The sequence below is a fragment of the Rhineura floridana genome, chromosome 9 (genome assembly GCF_030035675.1).
Source record: "Rhineura floridana isolate rRhiFlo1 chromosome 9, rRhiFlo1.hap2, whole genome shotgun sequence".
In the NCBI taxonomy this organism is placed as follows: Eukaryota; Metazoa; Chordata; class Lepidosauria; order Squamata; family Rhineuridae; genus Rhineura; species Rhineura floridana.
The window spans coordinates 101915115-101935620 of NC_084488.1; the positions used below are offsets into that span (position 1 = coordinate 101915115).

Here is a 20506-nt window from a genome sequence, read left to right on the forward strand (position 1 = left end):
ACTGCTGGTTACTGAGAGGGAGGGGGAAAGGAGTGGCGAGGTTGGTGCAGTGCAGCCATAGCAGTGAGAGTGTGAGACTGGCTCTGCTCACGCCGTGGCAACCTCCGCATCACCTCTCCTCTCCTCTCGGGAGCCAGTTGTGATCCTGCTGTTGGAAAGCAAGGTAAGCCATGCTACCCCACTCCTCCCTGCCTCACCTTCCACTACTGCTTTGAACCCTGGAAGCTTCCTCTCTCTGAACGCTGGCCAATATGGAGGGATGCTGCTGTCAGATGCCGCACTGGCTTGTCTCGAAGATGACCAGGCCCAAAAGGCACAGATCAATTAACTTACTGATCCGGTGCCTGGAGCCTGAGTGGTATCGCTCCAATGGCGAGAGACTAGGAGGCTGTCCCACCTTTTTTCTCAAGATAAGGATGCCTGCATGGAACAATCAAGTTAAGGTCAACTCACTGCAGGTTCTTGTTATTCAATAAGGTTGTGACCTTTAGCCCCAGTTCTGCTTCCTGTCTTCAATCCAGGAAGTGGGAGCAGTGAAATTCATTCTGACTTCTCATTCTGTGTGGGTAAGTGTGATTGCCAAGGGCAGGACAGTGCAATATTAGTGCATGCAAACAGCATGCTGAAAAACATCCTTCCTACCCCAAGTTTAAATATTTATCATGACAATTTATAGGAGTTGCACTGCAATTGTAAGAGTTTATGCTATTTAGCTATATGAAAAAGATTAGCTCCAGTTAACCAGAGCTCTGTTTTAAGACATCTGATTTATTTGCTTGTTCATAATTGAATTCTGATTAAAATGTGATGATTTATAACAGGCCAACAAAATGATAAATGCTTTCAGCCATAAGGATAAACAAACAAGAGGACCATCATCTAAGCCTCACTGGGAACTCTGGAAGGTGGGAGTTTTCACACATCTAGGGAGAAAATGGCATGCAGGTGCAACACTTCAAGCTCTGCTCTATTTTAATGCCAAACATTTGTACTTGCCATAGTGACTGCCACCTCCTGAAGTACGTCTCCTGCAGTGGCACCTTTGAAATCTGACACGCCTCCTCAGCGAGGTGCTCTCAGCAGCTTGTCATGCAAATGATTTATTTTCCACAATATTTGTGCACAGACATAATCTGATGTCTTAGCGTACTCTCAAATGCTAAGATCTATGTAGCCTCACAGACACCATCCCAAGAAGCAATGTATGATGAAACATCATTTTAGAATAGGCTAAAGTGGGCTGCTGTGCTCAGCTGTGATCCAAAGCCCCTTTGTGTCAGACTGGGGCAGAAGTGGTGGGCACATCCCAATGTCATGCATTGCTGTCACTTACTGAGAGGGGGAGGGGGAAGGCTGTGGGGAGCTCCGCAAGGAGGGGTGTAGTCATCCAGGGACTTGGGAGTCCTAGACCCTTTACTTTTTTGGGAGCAGGGTCCCTATGTCTCCAGCATCCTACAAGCTAAATTCGCATGAAAGGGAGATATTAACCACGGAGAAGAACCTTCTAGAATGCTTCCTTATCCTTTCCTGCTGATTGGAACCAATCAGAGTGAAGGGAGGTGAGTGAGCCACTGAGAAGACTCTTCTCAGTACCTAACTCTTCTTTCATGCTGATTAGCTCCTAGGGATGTCTACTGTTGTGGAAGAAGGCATTAACAAGGATTTCATTTTCAACCCAGCAGCAAAACAAAACAAAAGGATGGGATGTGGTTGTGACTATAATGCACTTCTGAATTTGCCACTACACTACTGTCCGCAAGGTGCTGCTGCAGTGGCAGAACCAATCCAACACTCATGCTGCTGTGCCCACAATACCTCAGGTTCCCCACTGCCTCACTGCATCTCCATGGTAACTGGCAATGACATGCAATGTTGGGAAGCCAGGTAAGCAACTGGCACCCTGCCCATGCTACCCCATTGGCAACTACGGGACTGGGGAGGGGGGTTGGACTGGACAGAACCGTTCCTCTGTCAGTCCTGCTGGCCTCAACTTATGGAGAGATGTCAGCATCGCTCTGCTAAGGTGGAGCTCTCTGCTTCACCTGCCAATGAGAGGCTCTATGATGTTTATAGCCACCATAACTCTTAGCCACTGATGGACTGGAAGATGTCTCCTCCATAGCCTGGGTTCAATTACCTGCTCTGGCCATGAAGCTCACAGAGGGACTTTATGCTCATCATTCTTTCTCAGCCTAACCGTATCAGAGTTGTTGTGGGGATGGAGCAGGAGAGGCAGAAAGATGAGTGGGAGATTAGATGCCAAAAAAGCAACTACACACAAAGTGATGTACCACTGTTTTCTTTAGTGTTTATATAAAGAAGGGGACAATGGATGTGTTCACATGTAATGCTAAGCCAAACCATGGATTGGCACAAACACATACATGTGGGAGTTCTGAACATCACAGCTGATTTGCTCCTCCATGGTCACCACTGCAGCTAAGCTACACGTCTTGGTTAAGGAGGAAGAAGCTTAGCCACAAGCCTGGGTTCGGATGACACGCTAAGCCAGACCTTGGCTTAGTTGCCATGCCACACTGAGCCAAAAGGACCAGGAAGAAGCAAAGCAGGAGCAGCTTCTTTCTGGAAGCCAGCATGTTTGCAGGGTTCCAGTAAGGCGTTGTCTGGCCTACTATGTCATGCAGACCAGTCCAATGCATGTTTTGTTGGGAGCAGACAGCTACAACATTTTTTCCCACTTAACCTTAAATTGCAGCCCACTGAATCACCTAGGGTCCCTAAAAGAATATATATATTTGAAAATGTGTCTGAAATTCTGAGAGGCTTCTATGAAAAACTCGAGTCATGTGCACAGTGACACTTCCTCATGCACCAGACCTCCCACACAACTGATTCCTTAGTCACCTCCTTCAAGTTAGGTTTACATTGCTTGAAATGACAAGAACCTCGAGTTCTGCAAAGATTCAGTCCAGGGGAGGGAAATATGATGATGATCAAATGTGAAATGAGCAGGAACTATACTGTGCTTATTTCATTTAATTTATTTGTAGTAGTAAACATTTAATGCAGAATTAATTAGAGGAGGATGGCTTATTAATTACATATTAGAATGTATGTCCCCAATTCATACATCTATACCACATAAATGTTATTGTGCATCAATAAAACATTTTCTGTTGATCGTATACCTCAGTTATTATTCATAGCTATCAATATTTCTCTCTAAGTGCCGTGCATTATTTATGCAATGTGCTAGCCATTAAAGCTCAGGCAATATCTTTTTCTCCCAGATTGGTCTGCCCTGCTTGCTTATGGCTGGTTTTGACAAATTAACCAGTGATACTAGGATAACAGCCTTCGCTTCCTTTCACTGATGCTCTTTCTCTTTGCCTCCAAGGCGCAGGTGAGGGCAAAGATGGCAAAGTTGCCCTGACAAGCACTTATTTGAGGTTTGATGCTTCCTTAACCATAGTGAAATTCGCTATGCACGGCAACCATCTCAAATTGGACTGCACCATAGGTGGGAACTATTTTGCACAAGATCAGGGTCCCTACTAAACACATCATACCTGGATAAAGTAGCGAGGGCCAATCAGAGTGAGGCATAAGGGCCATTTGGCTAAGGCCTCGAGCTCCATAGGGCCCTCAGATATAGACACTTTTTAACGTTTTGGCATTTGATAAGTTTAATAAGTTTCACAACTTATTTTTATGTGCATCAGATCAAAATGTGGCACACTCCCTCAGAGCATTTGAATTGGCATGCCATGCTTAATATCAACTATGACATTGCATGGAAGTGGTTTTTCTATCGAACTTTATAAATTAGAGAAGTTGGGCAGCTGTAGTGAATGCACCAGGGGAGCAGGAGACCTGACCTCCTCTCTGAGATATTGTATTGCCCTACACATTTGTAAAAATGCAAACACATTTTGGGTTGGTCCTTCACAGAATTTGGTACCATGTGCCCCTGAGCAAATGGTGAGTTGTGGCAACACCTGCAATCAGGCCTACATCTTCAAAGATGGACAATTACATATTTTGTATTTTCTTGGTGTTCTTCATACTTTGCTTCTTTCCTCTGCTACTACTGTTTCTACAGAGAATCTAACTTAGATAATTTCACTCCACTCATTATTCATCCTAGAAATCTGTGTCAACTTTATTTTCATTAATTTCAAAGACTTTTTATCGGTCAATGCCATATGATGGTAAAGATAGCCTTTTGTGTTTCAAACTGGAGGTTATGTTCTATTTCTATTTTGGGTGCATTAAAAGTTGAATCTGAAACTTCACCTTTGATGTAAAATCAGACTGATTACAATATGCTGTTACCTAAGCAATTAATCTAGCTGTTGGAAAAAATAAACTTGGCCTGCCCAAGATGCATTTTTTCAGCCTGCTTTGCTTAAACCACTCCAGTTAAGGAAGGGTGGGTATGGTCAATTAAAAACATAGAGCACACCTAGAATTTTGCTAGAATATATTTCACCTCCCACTGCTTTATTTTGTGCAAACTGAGACACTCCTCATGTCCACTGGAGACTATTCTGCAGAATAGTCAGTGCCATTATTCCACAATTGTTTTTGGAGGTTTATTTTTAGTATAAAATTATGCAGAGAGCTGCTGTACTTCACATATCCATAGAAAGAGAAGCAAAAGAAAATGATTTACTACAGGAAACTTCAATAAAATTGCAAAGTAAATCAAACATATTTAAAGTGAATATCTAAACTATATCTGTTGTCTTAATATTGTTGCTTCCTCCATGCAAAAACAAGATCATATAGCACATGTCTTGTTTCAGTTATATGGGTTGATTGCAGGTGTTGCCACCACTCATTACTCAGAGGCACATGTTACCAAATTCTTCCAAACTACACAGGAAGTGGACTCGACTATAAAAGACCAACACAAATTGTGTTGCATTTTTACAAATTTGTAGGGCAGTACAATATCTCAGACAGGAGGTCATGTCTCCTGCTCCCCTGGTGTATTCACTATAGCAACCCAATTTCCCTACTTTTTAAAGTCTGATAGAAATATCTGTGGGCTATAGGTACGTTCTTAAACTGCAAGGTTGTTTTTGCCTATTAGTGAATTTCTCTGCTTTTAAATCTGGGAGGTAAGAAATGGGATCCTGTGCAAGTTTGCTGAGAATAGATTGATCATTTGCATACTTATTGAGTATAATGGGATCTACTCCCCTGCAATCAGTGAAACTGACCATGGGGGATGGGGAGTGGAGGAGGAGAAAGGGCAGGGGCAGGGGAGGAGGAGGGCACATTTGATCATTTGCATACTTACTGAGTTCAGTGGGATTTACTCCCATGCAATCATGCTTAGGCTAGGTGAAACTATAAGAGGAGGAGGAGAAGAGGGAGAGAGGGCTGGAGTGTGCAGTGGAAGGAGGCAGAAGGAAGGGGGAGAGGAGGAAGAAGGGAGGAGGGGAGAGGGGAAGGAGAGAGGGAAGGAGAGGAGAGAAGGGGACAGGGAGGGGAAAGGTAGGTCTGATCATTTGCATGCTTGAGTTCAATTGGATTTACCCCTAAAATCATGCTTAGGATAGGTGAAACTGACCTGTGGGAGGGAAGGAGGAGGGAAGGAGATTGCATGGGTGGACACTGGGAAGAGGGGAAGCCCATTTCCTTTCCAAAAGGAGAACAATGTGAACAGTATCATTGTTTTTCAGCATTTTCCCCACCTTTTTATTTTATAGCAGGTACATGTAGTCCCCCACCCAAATTTAAACTAAAGCTGTCCCTGGCCACATCCACACCAGACCTTTATTTCACTTTGGCAGTCATGGCTTCCCTCAGAGACTCCTGGGAAGTGTTGTTTGTGAAGGGTGTTCAGAGTTGCTAGGAGACACCCTATTCCCTTCACAGAGCTACAATCCCCAGAAGAGGGGCTGACTGTTAAACCACCCTGGCCACTGGAGCTCTGTCAGAAAAATCCTAACAACTCTCAAGCCATGGCTGTCTAAAGTGAAATAAAGGTCTGGCGCAGGAGTGGCACCTGATTAGCCAAGCCAAACAGCTGTGAGTCTGGCTTTTAGAACACTGACAGATGGTTCTTACTGAGCATGCCTGATGTTATAATAGACTTCAACGTTAAATTTCTTAAATTAATTAAAAATCAACCATACATTTTGTTTAACTTTTAAACTGCAGAGGATGAAGTGCAAAGTATGGAGCAAGGTCAGTAATAGGATCACAGGCAGTCTGTGAACATGGGTGATTTTTAATTAATTTCCACAAAATATGAGACCACTGACAGAAAAAAGTTGAACAGGAGTCTGAATGTTTTCTTCTTGTTTTACAGTTTAAACTCTCTATTCTTCTGTGTTCTGTGTATCATCATGAAAACGTAGAGGGTTGCTAATCACGCATTTCTGAGTTCAGGACTGTAAGTTTTGTAAGGTTTTGTTTTGAAATGTGCTTATGGGAAGCAGCAGAACGGCATGGGGGTATTTTCAATTTAACATTGTGGAATGCAAAAAATCCATGCTGGCTATAGTATACAGGCTACTCTTGTGGCTGTATAATTATGGTTGGGGTCTTAACAATTGAAACAAGTCTGAGAAGGCCTGAAAGCAGCTTAAAACTATCCCACAATCTTTCCTCCTGTGTCAGATGTTTGGACACCAATTGATGCAGATACTGTCCTAGAGGCAAGTCATTGTTGCCTTACTGTTAGAAAAATCCTGACAGTGGGCACAATAAAGTGTCAATCAATCAATCAAGTTCATTAGGCAACCAAATGCAGGTCATAGCAAAGGAAGTAAGGTAACATTCTGCTTGGCCTTTTTTCTTTGGCTGCAGACACACCCTACATTTAAAGCACCCTCCCCAAAGAATCCTGGCAACTATAGTTTACCCCTCACAGAGATAAAATTCCCACCACCCTTAACAAACTACAGTTACCAAGATTCTTTGAGGGAAATAATGTGCTTTAAATGTGATTTAAATTTATGGTGTGTACGCAGCCCTTTGTTTCTAAATATGCATCTTGGCAACTTGTTCCACTGTATCTATGAATGACAACAAGCAGATTATACTGAGCAATAGTTCAACAACAGTCTGCCTCCCAAAAGAGAGTATTTCTGCTCACAATTAGGGAAAACAGGATTTTTGGTTCCTCACATTCTTAGCAGGCCAGTATGCAAAGTATAACCAAGAATGGACAAACATGTAAATTTCAGTTTCTTCCAGTTATTCATTCCCCCCTCACTTTCTACTAATATACACTTTTTTTACACATTGTAAATTTTTTTACACATTTTTGTTGTTGCAAAACTGCATCATAAAATTCAGAGAAGTGCAAATTTCAAAGGATAGCTGTCTTTCCGTTCACTCTCAGAGGTTTGGAGAGGGGGTAGAGGCTCATGAGAGAGCCTTCTCAGTGGTGGCCCTAAGAAGGTGGAAATCCCTCCACAGAGATGATGTCTGGAACCATCTCTTTACAGCTTCTGTTGATTGCTGAAGATGTATCTCTTTACCCTGGCCTTTGAAAACTGAAAAAATGATATTGGTGTCTCACACCCCCACCTGTAATGTGTTGCGTGGAATTAATATTTCCAGGTTATGGGTAGGGTTGTTGTTATTTAGTGCATTGTGTTTTGCATACAGCGTACTGTAACCCATTTTAGGACCTTCTGGTTTTGATATGCTGTAACCCACTCACGGATTGTCTAGTGAAGGATGGATAGTAATAATAATGATGTCTGCATTTAACGTGCAGCATTTTTTTAATAAAAATGCAAATTGCATTAGCTGGGTGGTGATTAGTAATAGAATCAGGCATGGAGAAGTAATTTAACCCTTTCATCCCCCTACTGCAATTCTAGGGGAAAAAATCTCTTCTAACATTGAAATAAAATAAAATTACATTAATAAAGCAAGCAGAAAATCCAAGGTGTGTAAATGATAAGGATCCACAAAAGGATTGTTTATATATGTATAGGTATAAGTATAGATATAGGTATAGGTACAGGTAAGGCAATAATTAGCTACATCCTTACCTTAAATACTAGTTCTCCTATCAATCCGTTCCAGGTCCCATTCTCCAGCGGGCGCCCATACTTGTGATCTGGAGCAACATAAATTTCATATGTGAAGCCAAGATATGTGGATAAGGATTCCAAGACATCAATGGAAAAGCCCTGGTATTTCTTTGGTTTCCCCAAAACATTTTCTGACACCATCACAAATGGCTCCTCCTGTACAGGAAAGAAAAAGAGGTATCTGAGGATGTATCTGGGCTGCTACCGGGAAGGATATAAGTTTAATTAATAAATAATTAATAATAATAAATGTAGCAATACGATTATTTTTCACACTGAGTGTAATGGAAATAAACGTTTTCAAAAGCTTGCTTTCTGCAGTGTGCTTTCCTGCAACCTTTAAGCTACTGCCTTCTATATTTGCAAACATTTTGGCAGATTTTCTCTGGATTTTGATGGTTTCAAGTTGGCAGCCCCAGGCCCAGTGGAAACTGGTGGCTCCAGTATCAGTGGGGCAGTGAATTTGGTCCAGATTTCAGTCGGATCGTTCAAAGAGCTGTCCAAGGTGCTGATCTTCGACAGCTCTTTGAAAGTTCGGCCTAAAAGCTGGACCAGATTCATTGCCCTACTGACATCAGAGCCACCTGTCTCTTCTGGGCCTAGGCCACCATTTCATATGGTGAAGGAAGATGTGCCATTTGCAGAACTTGCTAATCAAGAGGCTCTAAGTAGAGCAGGCTTTTTATTTAATATTTTCCCAATCCCACCCCCGCATAGGTATGTTTCTTACCAATCTCCTGTAATTTCTTCTTTCAGTCTCCTTGCACCTTATTCAACCCCCGAAACTGCCAGCTTCTTTCATCCCTCCTCCCTGGACCTTTAACATTCACTTCTTCCTCCTATTGTAGCTTCCCTCTCTTATGCCCTTCCTTTCTATTCTCAGTTTGATTATGATAATGATGATTGTTGCTGTTGTTGTTGTTAAACTTTTATTTCACTTCCTAATTTACATCAATACCTCCTCTAGCTCTTTCCCTCAGAGCAGGGAGATCTTGCTTCTCTCCTACCACCTAGACTAGCTATAAAAAGGAATGGAAATTTTGCACAATGTATGAGAAGTTCAGTGTTCATGTTAAAAGGAAGCTTATATTCCTCAAGTTCGGAGCCCACATTTCTAGTACAGCCATGATAGATTATACAGCCACAAGAGTGGCTGTATACTATAGCCAGCATTGATTTTTCACATTTCACAATGGTAAATTGAAAATACCCCCCATGCCATTCTGATGCTTCCCATAAGCTCATTTCAAAACAAAGCCTTACCAAACTTACAGTCCTGAACTCAGAAGCACTTGCTTAACAACCCTGTAAATGTTCATGGTGATACACAAAACAGAGAATAGGGAGTTCAAAGTCTAAAAAACAAATGAAAAAACCCCAGAGCCCTTTGGTCAGAGTTCTCATAATCTGTTGAAATTCATTAAAAAACAGCCATGGTCACAGAGTACCTGTAATCCTGTTACTGACCTTGCCCCATACTCTGACCTTCATCTTCTGCAGTTTAAAAGTAAAAAAAAAATGCCTGGCTGATTTTTAATTAATTAAAGATATTTTGGCTTGAACCCAGTGATAGTGTCAGGCATGCTCAGTAAGAACCAACTGTCAGTGTTCTAAGAGCCAGACTCACAGCTGCTGGGCTTGGCTAATCAGGGGGCCACACCCACACCAGACTTTGACTTGACTTGTCATGGCTTCCCTCAAAGTATCCTGGGAAGTGTAGTTTGTGAAGGGTGCTGAGAGGAGACTCCTATTCCACTGACAGAGCTTCAGTGGCCAGAGTGGTTTAACAGTCAGCCACTCTGATTGAAGGTCTGTGAGGGGAACAGGGCGTCTCCTAGCAACTCTCAGAACCCTTCACTAACTACACTTCCCAGGAATCTTTGAGAGAAGCAATGACTGTCCAAAGTGAAATAAAGGCTGGTGTGGATGTGGCCAGGGACAGCTTTGGTTTACATTTGGTTTAAATGTGCCTACTAGAGAATAAAAAGGTGGGGGAAATGCTGAAAAGCAATGATACTGTTCCCGAAGTTTTCCTTTTGGAAAGGTAAGGGGCTTCCTCTCTGCCCAGTGCCCACCCACCCAATGTCCTCCCCTCCCCCTCCTCCTGCCCTCCCTGCCCCTCCCCCAGGGCAGTGTTGGACTACGATTTGGGAGACCAGGGTTCGAATCCCCACACAGCCATGAAGCTCACTGGGTGACCTTGGGCCAGTCACTGCCTCTCAGCCTAAGTGGAAGGCAATGGTAAACCCCTTCTGAATACTATTTACCATGAAAACCCTATTCATAGGGTCGCCATAAGTTGGGATAGACTTGAAGGGAGTCCATTTCCATTTTCAAACATGATCGCACAGAAATAAATCACATTAAACTCAAAAAGTATACAAATGATCAAACCCACCCTCACTTCTTCCTCCTGTCTCCTCCCTCTTGCTCCTTCCCTCCCCCTTCCTTTGCCCATCCCTACCCATCCCTATCTCCTTCCAATCCCCTCCTTCCCCTTCCCCCTCCCCCTCCCCATGGTCAGTTTTACCTATCTTAAGCATTATGGCATGGGAGTAAATACCATTGAACTGTATAAGCATGCAGATGATCAAACCTGCCCTCCTCTCCCCCTTCCTTTGCCCCTTCCAATCTGCTCCTTCCCCTTCCCCTTCCACCTCCCTCATGGTCAGTTTTACCTATCCTAACCATGATTACATAGGAGTAAATCCCATTGAACTCAATAAGCATGAAAATGATCAGACCTGCCTTTCCCCTCCTTCCCCTCTCCTCTCCCTTCCTCCTCTCCTCTCCCTTCCTCCTCCCCTCTCCCTTCCTCCTCCCCTCTCTTCTTCCTCCTCCCCTGCCCACTCCAGCCCTTCCCCCCTGGTCAGTTTTACTTATCCTAAGCATGATTGCATGGGAGTATATCCCACTGAACTCAATAAACATGCAAATGATTGAACCTGTCCTTCTCCCCTCCCGCCTGCTTCCATCCCCCTCCTCCCCTCTACCCTTCCTCCCCTTCCCATCCCCTGTGGTTGTTTCACATATCCTAAGCATGATTGCAGGGGAGTAAATCCCACTGAACTCAATAAGCATGCAAATGATCAACCCATTCTCAGCAAACTTGCACAGGATCCCATTTCTTACCTCCTGGTTTAAAAAGCAGAGAAATTCACTAATAGGCAAAAAACCTTGCAGTTTAAGAATGTACCTATAGCCCACAGATATTTCTATCAAACTTTAAAAAGCAGGGAAATTGGGCAGCTATAGTGAATGCATCAGAGGAGTAGGAGACCTGACCTCCCCTCTGAGGTATTGTACTGCCCTATAAATTGGTCAAAATGCAAACACCATTTGGGTTGGTCTTTCACAGTCCAATCCACTTCCTGTGTAGCTTGGAAGAATTGGGTAACTGGTGCCTCTGAGCATGTGGTGAGTGGTAGCAACACCTGCAATCAGCCCAAATAATAGAAAGAAGACATGTGCTGTGCTGATCTTGTTTTAGCAGGGACGAAGCAACATTATTAAGACAGTTGATATAGTTCAGATGTTCACTTTAAATATGTTTGATTTACTTAGCAATTTTAGTGATGCTTCCTCTAGGAAATAATTTTCTTTTGTTTCTATTTCTGTGAATATGTGTACAGCAACACTGTCCAAAATTTACACTAAAAAAACTCCAAAAATAATTGTGGAATAATGGCACTGACTATTCTGCAGAATATTCTCCAGTGGACATGAGTGTCTCAATTTGCCAAGATAAAACAGTGGGAGGTGAAATATATTCTAGCAAAATTCTAGGTGTGCTCTATGTTTTTAATTACCGTGCCCACCTTGCCTTAAATGAAATGGTTTAAACATAGCAACAGCTAGAGTAATTGCTGAAGTAGCAATGTATTGTATTCAGTCTGATTTTACATTAAACTGCAGTTTCAGATTCAACGGTTAATGCACCCAAAATAGAAATAGAACATCACCTCCAATTTGAAACACAAAAGGCTGTCTTCACCATCATATGACACTGACCAATAAAAAGGCTTTGAAATTAGTAAAAAGAAATTTGACACAGATTTCTAAAAATTAGAGAAATAAAGTTTTCTAGATTAGATTCTCTGTAGAAACATTACTAACACAGGAAAGAAGCAAAGTAAGATGAACACCAACAAACATACAAACATATAATTCTCCATCTTTGGAGATGGCAGGTGTTGCCACCACTCACCATATGCTCAGAGGCACATGTTACCAAATTCTTCCAAGCTACACAGGAAGTGGATTGGACTGTGAACAACCAACCCAAATTGTGTTTGCATTTTGACAAATTTGTAGAGCAGTACAATATCTCGGAGCGGAGGTCAGGTCTCCTACTCCCCTGGTGCATTCACTATAGCTGCCCAATCTCCCTGCTTTTTAAAGTTTGATAGAAATATCTGTGGGCTATAGGTATATTCTTAAACTGCAAGGTTTTTTTGCCTATTAGTGAATTAAATTATGGAACTGCTGCAGCATCATGATAGATGAAACATGATAGATGGAAATGATGGAATGTCTGCCCCAACATCATAGGATCAGTTTTAGTTAATGTTTCATGACAGGATTCACAAGGTGCTTGTGGCAATGCAACCAATGACATGTTCCCTCAACTCTTGACCTTCTTGACTTATTAAAACTTGCTTAGTGAGTGCATGACCAGGTGGATCCAACTTGTGGTTAGTGAATCCTTGGGGGAGGGTGTGGTTGCAACTATTTCAAAGAAGCAGTGATCTAACCACTCCTGAAAAAGCCCATTCTGGACCCATTGGTTTATGACAACTACTGCCCAGTCGCAAATACCTCCTTTTGGAGAAGGTGACTGAGAGAGTTGCAAGTTGCAAGTACTCTTGGATGAAACCAATTATCTTGACCATTATAATCCATGCCCACGCCTGGTTATGGGACTGAATCATCCTTGGTTACCCTGATGAATTTCGTTTATTGGGAGAAGGACAGGGGGAGAGTGGCCCAGTTGTTCTTACTTGATCTCTCTGTGATTTTTGATACCATGGTATCCTGAGCCAGCTCTGTGAGATACCAAAAGTAGACATTATCCAACTAAAGGATCTCATGAAATTGTCAGCTAACATGTTTTTATTATAAAGCACATTAACCATGATCACAAAATAGGTTCTAAGAAATTAAGAAGGGGGATTCCTTAAATTTTCCTCACTGACAGTCCCAGTGACTTCCTCCCCAATGTGAAAAAAGTGAAAACCTGCAGGCTTATTAAAGAAAAGCAAATCATGAATTAGTGATGGTCATTAAGATGTCAGATTCCCTGTGCAATAAATCTGATCAGCTAGAGTAAATGAGAACTACATGCTCCATAGTTTATCAATCCAAGTGCATTATGCACAATGTTTCCTGGATCTCTTTGGAAGGGGAAAATGAGTGTTTGAAGAGATGATGTTTTATATATTAGCAAGGATTTATTCACATCATTTGTTGGGTTTATTAGATAATAGTGGCTCATAATTCAGAATTTGAATTTAGTTGGTTAAAAGTGCCTGCAAATTGCTCATCAGATTCATAAGGCAGTTTGAAGTGTGCATGTGGCTTTGCACCTATCTTTCATTAGATTCTAAGCTGTCATGGGTTGCCAGGTCAGAAGCATCAGAAACCCTGAGATTTTGAGGGTGGGCCCTAGTGATGGGGACATGCCTGAGTGATGTCATGGGGTGGGCCCAAGTGATGTCATGAGGCAGGCCCAAGTGATGTCAGGGGGCAGGCCTAAGTGATGTCATTAAGCATGATACATTAAGCATCAACCACAGTTGCTAATTCAAAGAAAAACATTTCTCTGATTGAAAATTAAGATAGAAATCATAGCTAAAAGATGGAGCCTGGGTAGGGAACATTTAATCTAGCTAATTTGCTTTGGGAGAAAAGGGTTTAAGTGCCCTCAGGCCAGGCCAGTCACCAGAAGGCCATTGTAGGAAGAAAGGACCCTACTGTTGTGGAGATGTTAGATGGAAGCACTCAGGAGCAAAGATGGATCCCCCCAAAGGCTCCAATTCTAAACATACTTACTAAGGGACTAAGCCCCATAGAACTCAGTAGATATGGTTTGGATTGTGTTGTTGGTAAAGCTTGACCAGGGATCCTCTGCAAAGATATCCATATCCAAATAGGCTTGGCAACTCCCTGCCTGGAATGCCCTGCCCCTACATTTTAACATGGCTGCTCCAATTTCTTTTCCAGATTTGTCCCTTCACTTCAGAAAGAGGTCTGAGAAAAGAGTAAGAAGATTCTCTACTCTTTTCTGTCTCCCCTGTGAGCTGCTATAAACTCAATTTGACAGCCAGCCCAGTTCCAGTGAATAATAATTGACAGAAAGAAAACACACCTGGTTTGGTCTACCATCATAGCAGCTTGGGAACAACAGCAATTGCAGCCACACTGCCCAATATGTGAATTCTCTTTTACCACTATTGGACAAGAAACAAACCATCATGCAACCAACAAGGTGCATCATCAGTGGGTTTAAGGGAGTTGAGCTGAGCACAGCATCAGTGGGTTTAAGGGGGTTGAGCTGGGAGCACAGGGGATTGCTAACAATGCAAGATCTGTTTGATCGAGGACGTCTTTTACAAATTTCTCAATTAGAAAAATGTCTCTCTGGGTTAAGAGTCAACTGGTATAGAATCTTACAAGTATCCTCCTTTATAAACACAATTTACAAATCAGAAGGTTTGCCACATTCTTTGACATCCTATGAAGCCCTGTGTAAACAGGGAATTTCTAGCCAAAAAGGTGCTATCTTTATCATTTATAATCTCCTAATAGAGTTTAAATATGGAAAAGAAAATTGGGCACATAAAACTAAAGATCTGGGGAGGGAAATCATAGAAGAGAAATGGAGTGATGTATGGGTAGGCCCACACTGAAGAGCCATCTCAGCCCTCATTAAAGAAAATGGATCCTAAATCCAAGAGAGGCAGGTAGAAGTAGGGTTGCCAGGTCGGAAGCATCCCAAACCCTGACATTTTGAGGGTGTACCCGAGTGATGTCATGGGGCGGGTCCCAGTGATGTCATGGGGTGCGTCTTTTACCACTATTCAGCAAGAAACAATCCATTAGCTACCAACAAGGTGCATCATCAGTGGGTTTAAGGTGGTTGAGCTGAGCGTATGGAACCACTGCTGTTGCTTCTATGGATGTAAGGGAGTGAGGTTAAAAGTAAATGAAATGCAAATAGAAAAAGTAAAAGAAAAGTGATGATTTCCTCAATGCAATACCATACTAACCACAAGATTCCTATGAGTAAGGCAGAAAACTCAGCATCTCACAACCAGTCAGGATTTCTAACAAAAACCAAAACTTAAAAAATCCTGGCAGCCAGTTAGCCAATGTTAAGAGACATCCCCATGCAGCACAACCTGACCCGGGGGCTGCAGTTAGTGTAGAATGCTGTGGCACGATTGCTGACAAGAGTGAGTCCCTATGAGCACATAATACCTCTGCTCTGAAATCTGCACTGGTTGCTGATTTGCTACCAGGCCAAGTTCAAAGTGTGCTTTCCATGTTACAGGTGCTACATAGTACTTGTTCTGCTCTTGTAAGAAATCAGTCCTTTAGTGTAGCAGAATTCCTCTGCTTTGGAATTCCCTGCCCATTGACATTAGCAGGTGCCTTCATTATACTCTTTTTGGCATCTGCTAAAACATTGTTGTTTAGGTGAGCCTACCCAGGCATGGAGAAGCTACTATGTTTTTATCTATCTTTAACTCATTGTTGGTTTTATTATTTTGAATATTTTAAAATACCAATCTTTAACTGTTTTTGCCAATAGTTTTATTGTTTAATTCCTACTGTAAACTGCTTTGAGATTTTTTACAATAACATGGTATATAAATGTTGTAGTAAAATACATAAATAAATTTTAAAGTCACTGTGGCCCTTGGGCCTCTTTCCATTTTTAGGAACAAAGGAATCTGAGTACTGATGACATGGACTAGCATTGGCTCTCCAGGATTCCAGGCAATAGTCTTTTCCAGAAAATGAATTTTGGACCTTTGCATGCAAAGCATATGCCCTGCCACTGAGCTACAACCCTTCCTGTTTAAAAAAAATCTTTTAAAATTGTTCTTTTCAATTCACTAACAAATGCACATCATACCTAGTGCAGATCCACAGCATTCATTTAAAGCATATTCAACACATATTTGCATATGAATCCCACCACAGAATCATGGGAACTGTAGTTTTTTAAGGGAGGTAGGAACAATAACCGTGAGGGAGAAACTACATTTCCCAGGATTTTTTAGGGGAAGTCATGTACTTTAAATGCAAGTTGAATGTGCTTTAAATGTATTGTGTGGATCTACTTAATAAACTTTGCCTACATGTAAATCATTTTAATTAATTTTTTAAAATGGAAATGAGCTCTAAAGTTCACTGGGTGACCATGAGCTACTCACCATCTCTCAGCCTAATCCGCCCCTCAGGATGAAAACAACAGAGGGGAACTATGAACACCCCAAGGAAGAAGGGCACACTGAAAATGTAGAGGAAGTAATACTGTACAACCATAGTGTGAAATCAGATACTTATCAGGACTACTATGAAGAAATATTTATATAATCATGACTATCAAATATGTTTATTATTTACACAACCTGTAAAGATATTTATAGTGCAATCCTTTACTCATAAGCAAGTCCCAATGTATTCAGTAGGGCTTACTCAAACAGGGAAGCATGCAGTTAACTGCAACCTCAAGTAAGGAACTTTATTCGCCCAACCCAAAATTCAGAATCATGCCACTTTAAGCTGTTTTGCAACTGTTTATACTCATTTTTATGGTTATTGGATTTTAAAGTGATTTATTTCTTGTTGTGAGCTGCCTTGGTTTCGAGTCTGCAACCCTACCTCACAGGGTTGTTGGAAAGACTCCATACACACACACACACTTGAGATGTAAAAATACATACACCCCATATAACAGTTTGTCAAAACCAGTTGGTCATTGCAGAACATTAAAAAAATAGTATTAGTTTCCTACATAATCAAAGCAGTGATACCTATTTAAGCACTGCCTAATGGCTTTAAAAATAGGGGGAGAGAAAGATTTACAACACAAACACAATTCTTTCCTATGTTCACTCAAAAGTCCCATCAATTTACAGCACAATCCTAACCATTACTCAAAAGTCAGTCCTATTGAATTTAATGGGGTTTACTCTGGATATGTGAGATTAGCATTGCAGCGTTACTCCCAGAAAGCAAGTACTGGACTAAAGCTTCATATTGGGAAGGTTTTCAAAACAGTGCCATCTTCAACAGCCCAGGAAAGTTTAAACTTGTTTGACTCCTGCACACAAGCGAGAAAAAGACTGAAAGCTTTATACTTACTCAACTGAGGAGATTTTCAGAAAAGCAGGAAAAAACAAGTTTTCTGACTTGCAAAGAGCTCTAGTTACTGCCTTGTGAATCACAGCCCTGATTTCACTTATTGGCTACAAACCTGAAAGGGTGGGATTAGAGCAGACAGCTATGAGCCCATTTAACTGAAGTTACGAGGGGGCGGTTGACATTTTGGTGTATATCTCGGGAACCAGACCACCTAGAAACTTATTTTTTAAAAAATGAAAGCTGAGAGTCCAGAGATTAAGGTGACTCACCCGGAGACCCAGAGATCACCCCAAAAATCTGGAGTCTCCAGGTGAAAACCGGACAGTTGGCAACCCTAGTCATGAAGTCATGTACAAAAGCTGGTAGGTAAAGAAGTCCAGTTTGGCTTCTATTGTATGACACACAGACAACAGGATTAACTGTTCCAAAACACTTTCCAAGATATTAATATTTCTACTGAGCATGAAAACCATGACCACACTGGGACCTTTTCAGCTCTTCCCAGTTTCCTGGGAAGAGATGTTGATGATTAAGCCACTCTGAGAATTGTAGCTCTATGAGGGGAATAGTGGTCTTTTAACAATTGTCAGTACCCTTTACAAACTACAATTCCCAGGATTCTTTGGGAGAAGCCATGACTGTTTAAAATTGTATGATGCTGCTTTAAATGAATAGTGCAGATGGGGCCAACTTGGGATAAAATTTCACACATCTGATGAAGTGGACTCATGCCATCATAAATGCATTAAGTCTTTAAGGTGCCACAAGACTCTTTTTCGGTTTTGTTGGCCACCCCTCTGGAAATCTCAGCGGGATGATTTGGCTTCTGACTAAAACCATGGAAACTATCTTTATGACAATTTCCAAATTGTTAGTCCCTCTGGAAGGAGAGGTATATTTCACAAATAATAGATACAGACCAAAACAAAAAATCCTTTTCATCGTTCTCTTGGTGATAAAAGGGCAATTATTTCTATCTCACATGTTTGATGATGATCAGGAAAATGATAAAAAGTGGACCTGTCTGGAGATGCCTAGTAAAACCATACATGACAGGAGAAGAAAAGGGTACTCAAAGCGACAGCTGAGGAGGGGGGATTTTTTCTTTTGGGGTGACAGCCAGTGTGGTGTAGTGGTTAAGGTGTTGGACTACGACCTGGGAGACCAGGGTTCAAATCCCCACATAGCCATGAAGCTCACTGGGTGACCTTGGGCTAGTCATTGCCTCTCAGCCTCAGAGGAAGGCAATGGTAAATCCCCTCTGAATACTGCTTACCATGAAAACCCTATGAAGGCAGTCCATTTCACTTTCAAGCCCTTTTACCTTACCCAAAATATGCTGGCACTTCCTTACTTGGGGTCATGAGTTCAGTTAGGCTTGCTAAATGGGTTTCACAAACACTCTCATCAAATTATAGAGAATTTGGAGAAGTTATTTCTGCTGATTGTCATTCACAGGCTCCTTGCTGAAGAATCAGCGGAGTTTTCACCTTCTCAATTTTCTTAATAATAATAATAACAACAACAACAACAATAATAATAATAAATTGGAGATGGGGAGGAAGGGCCTCAGGAAAGACAGTGTGGTAAGTGCTTTCCTGATCAGAATAAGCACTCCCTTAGGGCTAATTCACATAATATGTGGGGAGTGGAGCCTTTTGTTTTCATTGTGCAAATGATGGTCTCAATCTGGCGGCACACAGCAGCTCCTCATAAAGCCCTGCTTTAACCTTCTCTGACCCACCAGGCTGCCTCTGTATGTGCTTAGCATTCCTCATCCCTGGCCTAAAAACATTCAAGGGATAAATGAAGGTCATCACTGTTTACATAAAAGTATAGCAGTTCATTTTAGATCTAAGGCTAAGATTGTTGATGAACACTTTTTTTTTCCAGAGGAGAGAAAGGGCCCTAGCTCAGTAGTAGCACATCAGCTTTGCATGCATAAGTTCCCAGGTTCATCTCCAGATCTCCCGCATCTCCAGAGAGGGCTGGGAATGCCCCTGTCTGAAATCGTGGAGAACTGTTGCCATTCAGTGTAGATAGTACTGAGCTTGATGGACCAATGGTCTGACTCAGTATAAGGTGGTTTCCTATGTCCCTGTGTGCACCATTGCAGGCTATTTGTAGCTATCTGAAGACCCTCTAGCACAGCAGCATTGAGCAAAGCATCATGGGACAGGGGAGGTGAGATTACATTGGAGGTGAATGAGGAGCCACTGCCCCACCTAGGCAAAACTGCACAACTGCAGATTCGCAGACCACATCTTTTCTGAATTTGAATGGAAACTGGTAACATTGGGCCAATTCTATGATTGTGTAAATGGACTTCCCCTTAAATTTTTACAAGCAACATGGTCAAAATGCTATGGAAAGTTATGCGGGTGTTGACTGTAGAGAGGCATTTCTCAGTTGCACAATCCCACATATGAAATGGCTTTCCCAAGGAGGTTGGGGCTGGCACTGAATTTAATGTCCTTCCAGAACCTAGCAAAGACATTTCTATTTGCCTAGATCTTCTTTCATATCACCTCGATGGCTTTCATATGCCATTTTTTATTTATTCTAATTTTTGCTGATTTTTAATATGTTTTTATTGCTCTGCTGCATTTATGTAAGTTTGAAACTGTATTCATGATTTATCTGAGAGCTTATGCTGAAGATCAACACATAAATCTGCAAGCAAACTTCTTTTTGTAAGCAAAGTGGTCCTTAAATTTTACTTGACTGTTTTCCCTTCAAGTCAAGTTTCCTCATTTCTCCAGCATCTAAAGACACCATTGTTTTGAGTGCCATTGTTCTGAAGAGCACCAAAGGGACCAGAGCTCACAGGCAGAGCACATGCTTTGAATACAGAAAGTCCCAGGTTCAATCCCTGCATTTCCAGTTCAAAGGATTTCCTTAGTGTGATGGCTCCTACCACTAGGGGTGGATAGATCTGCCAATGTTGGTTCTCTCCGTTTCTCATTTTTCCAATCTTAAATTCAGTCCTCGACATTTCTGCAGCAATTTTTAAAAAAATTTTAGTGCAAATTTCTCCAAATAAACACATTTTTGTAGGCAGTTTTAACTAATGTAAACATTTTTGCAAGCAACTTCTCATCATA

At 41.7% G+C, this 20506-nt stretch overlaps 1 protein-coding gene across 1 annotated transcript in view; it reads right to left on the minus strand.

Annotated features, from left to right (window-relative positions):
- GRID2 (glutamate ionotropic receptor delta type subunit 2) overlaps positions 1 to 20506 on the minus strand; it is an 887701-nt gene that overhangs the window by 141378 nt on the left and 725817 nt on the right. The window contains exon 9 of the mRNA XM_061583023.1: positions 7986 to 8183. Within this exon, the coding sequence (XP_061439007.1) occupies positions 7986 to 8183 (198 nt within the window). The remainder of the gene's footprint in view (positions 1 to 7985; positions 8184 to 20506) is intronic.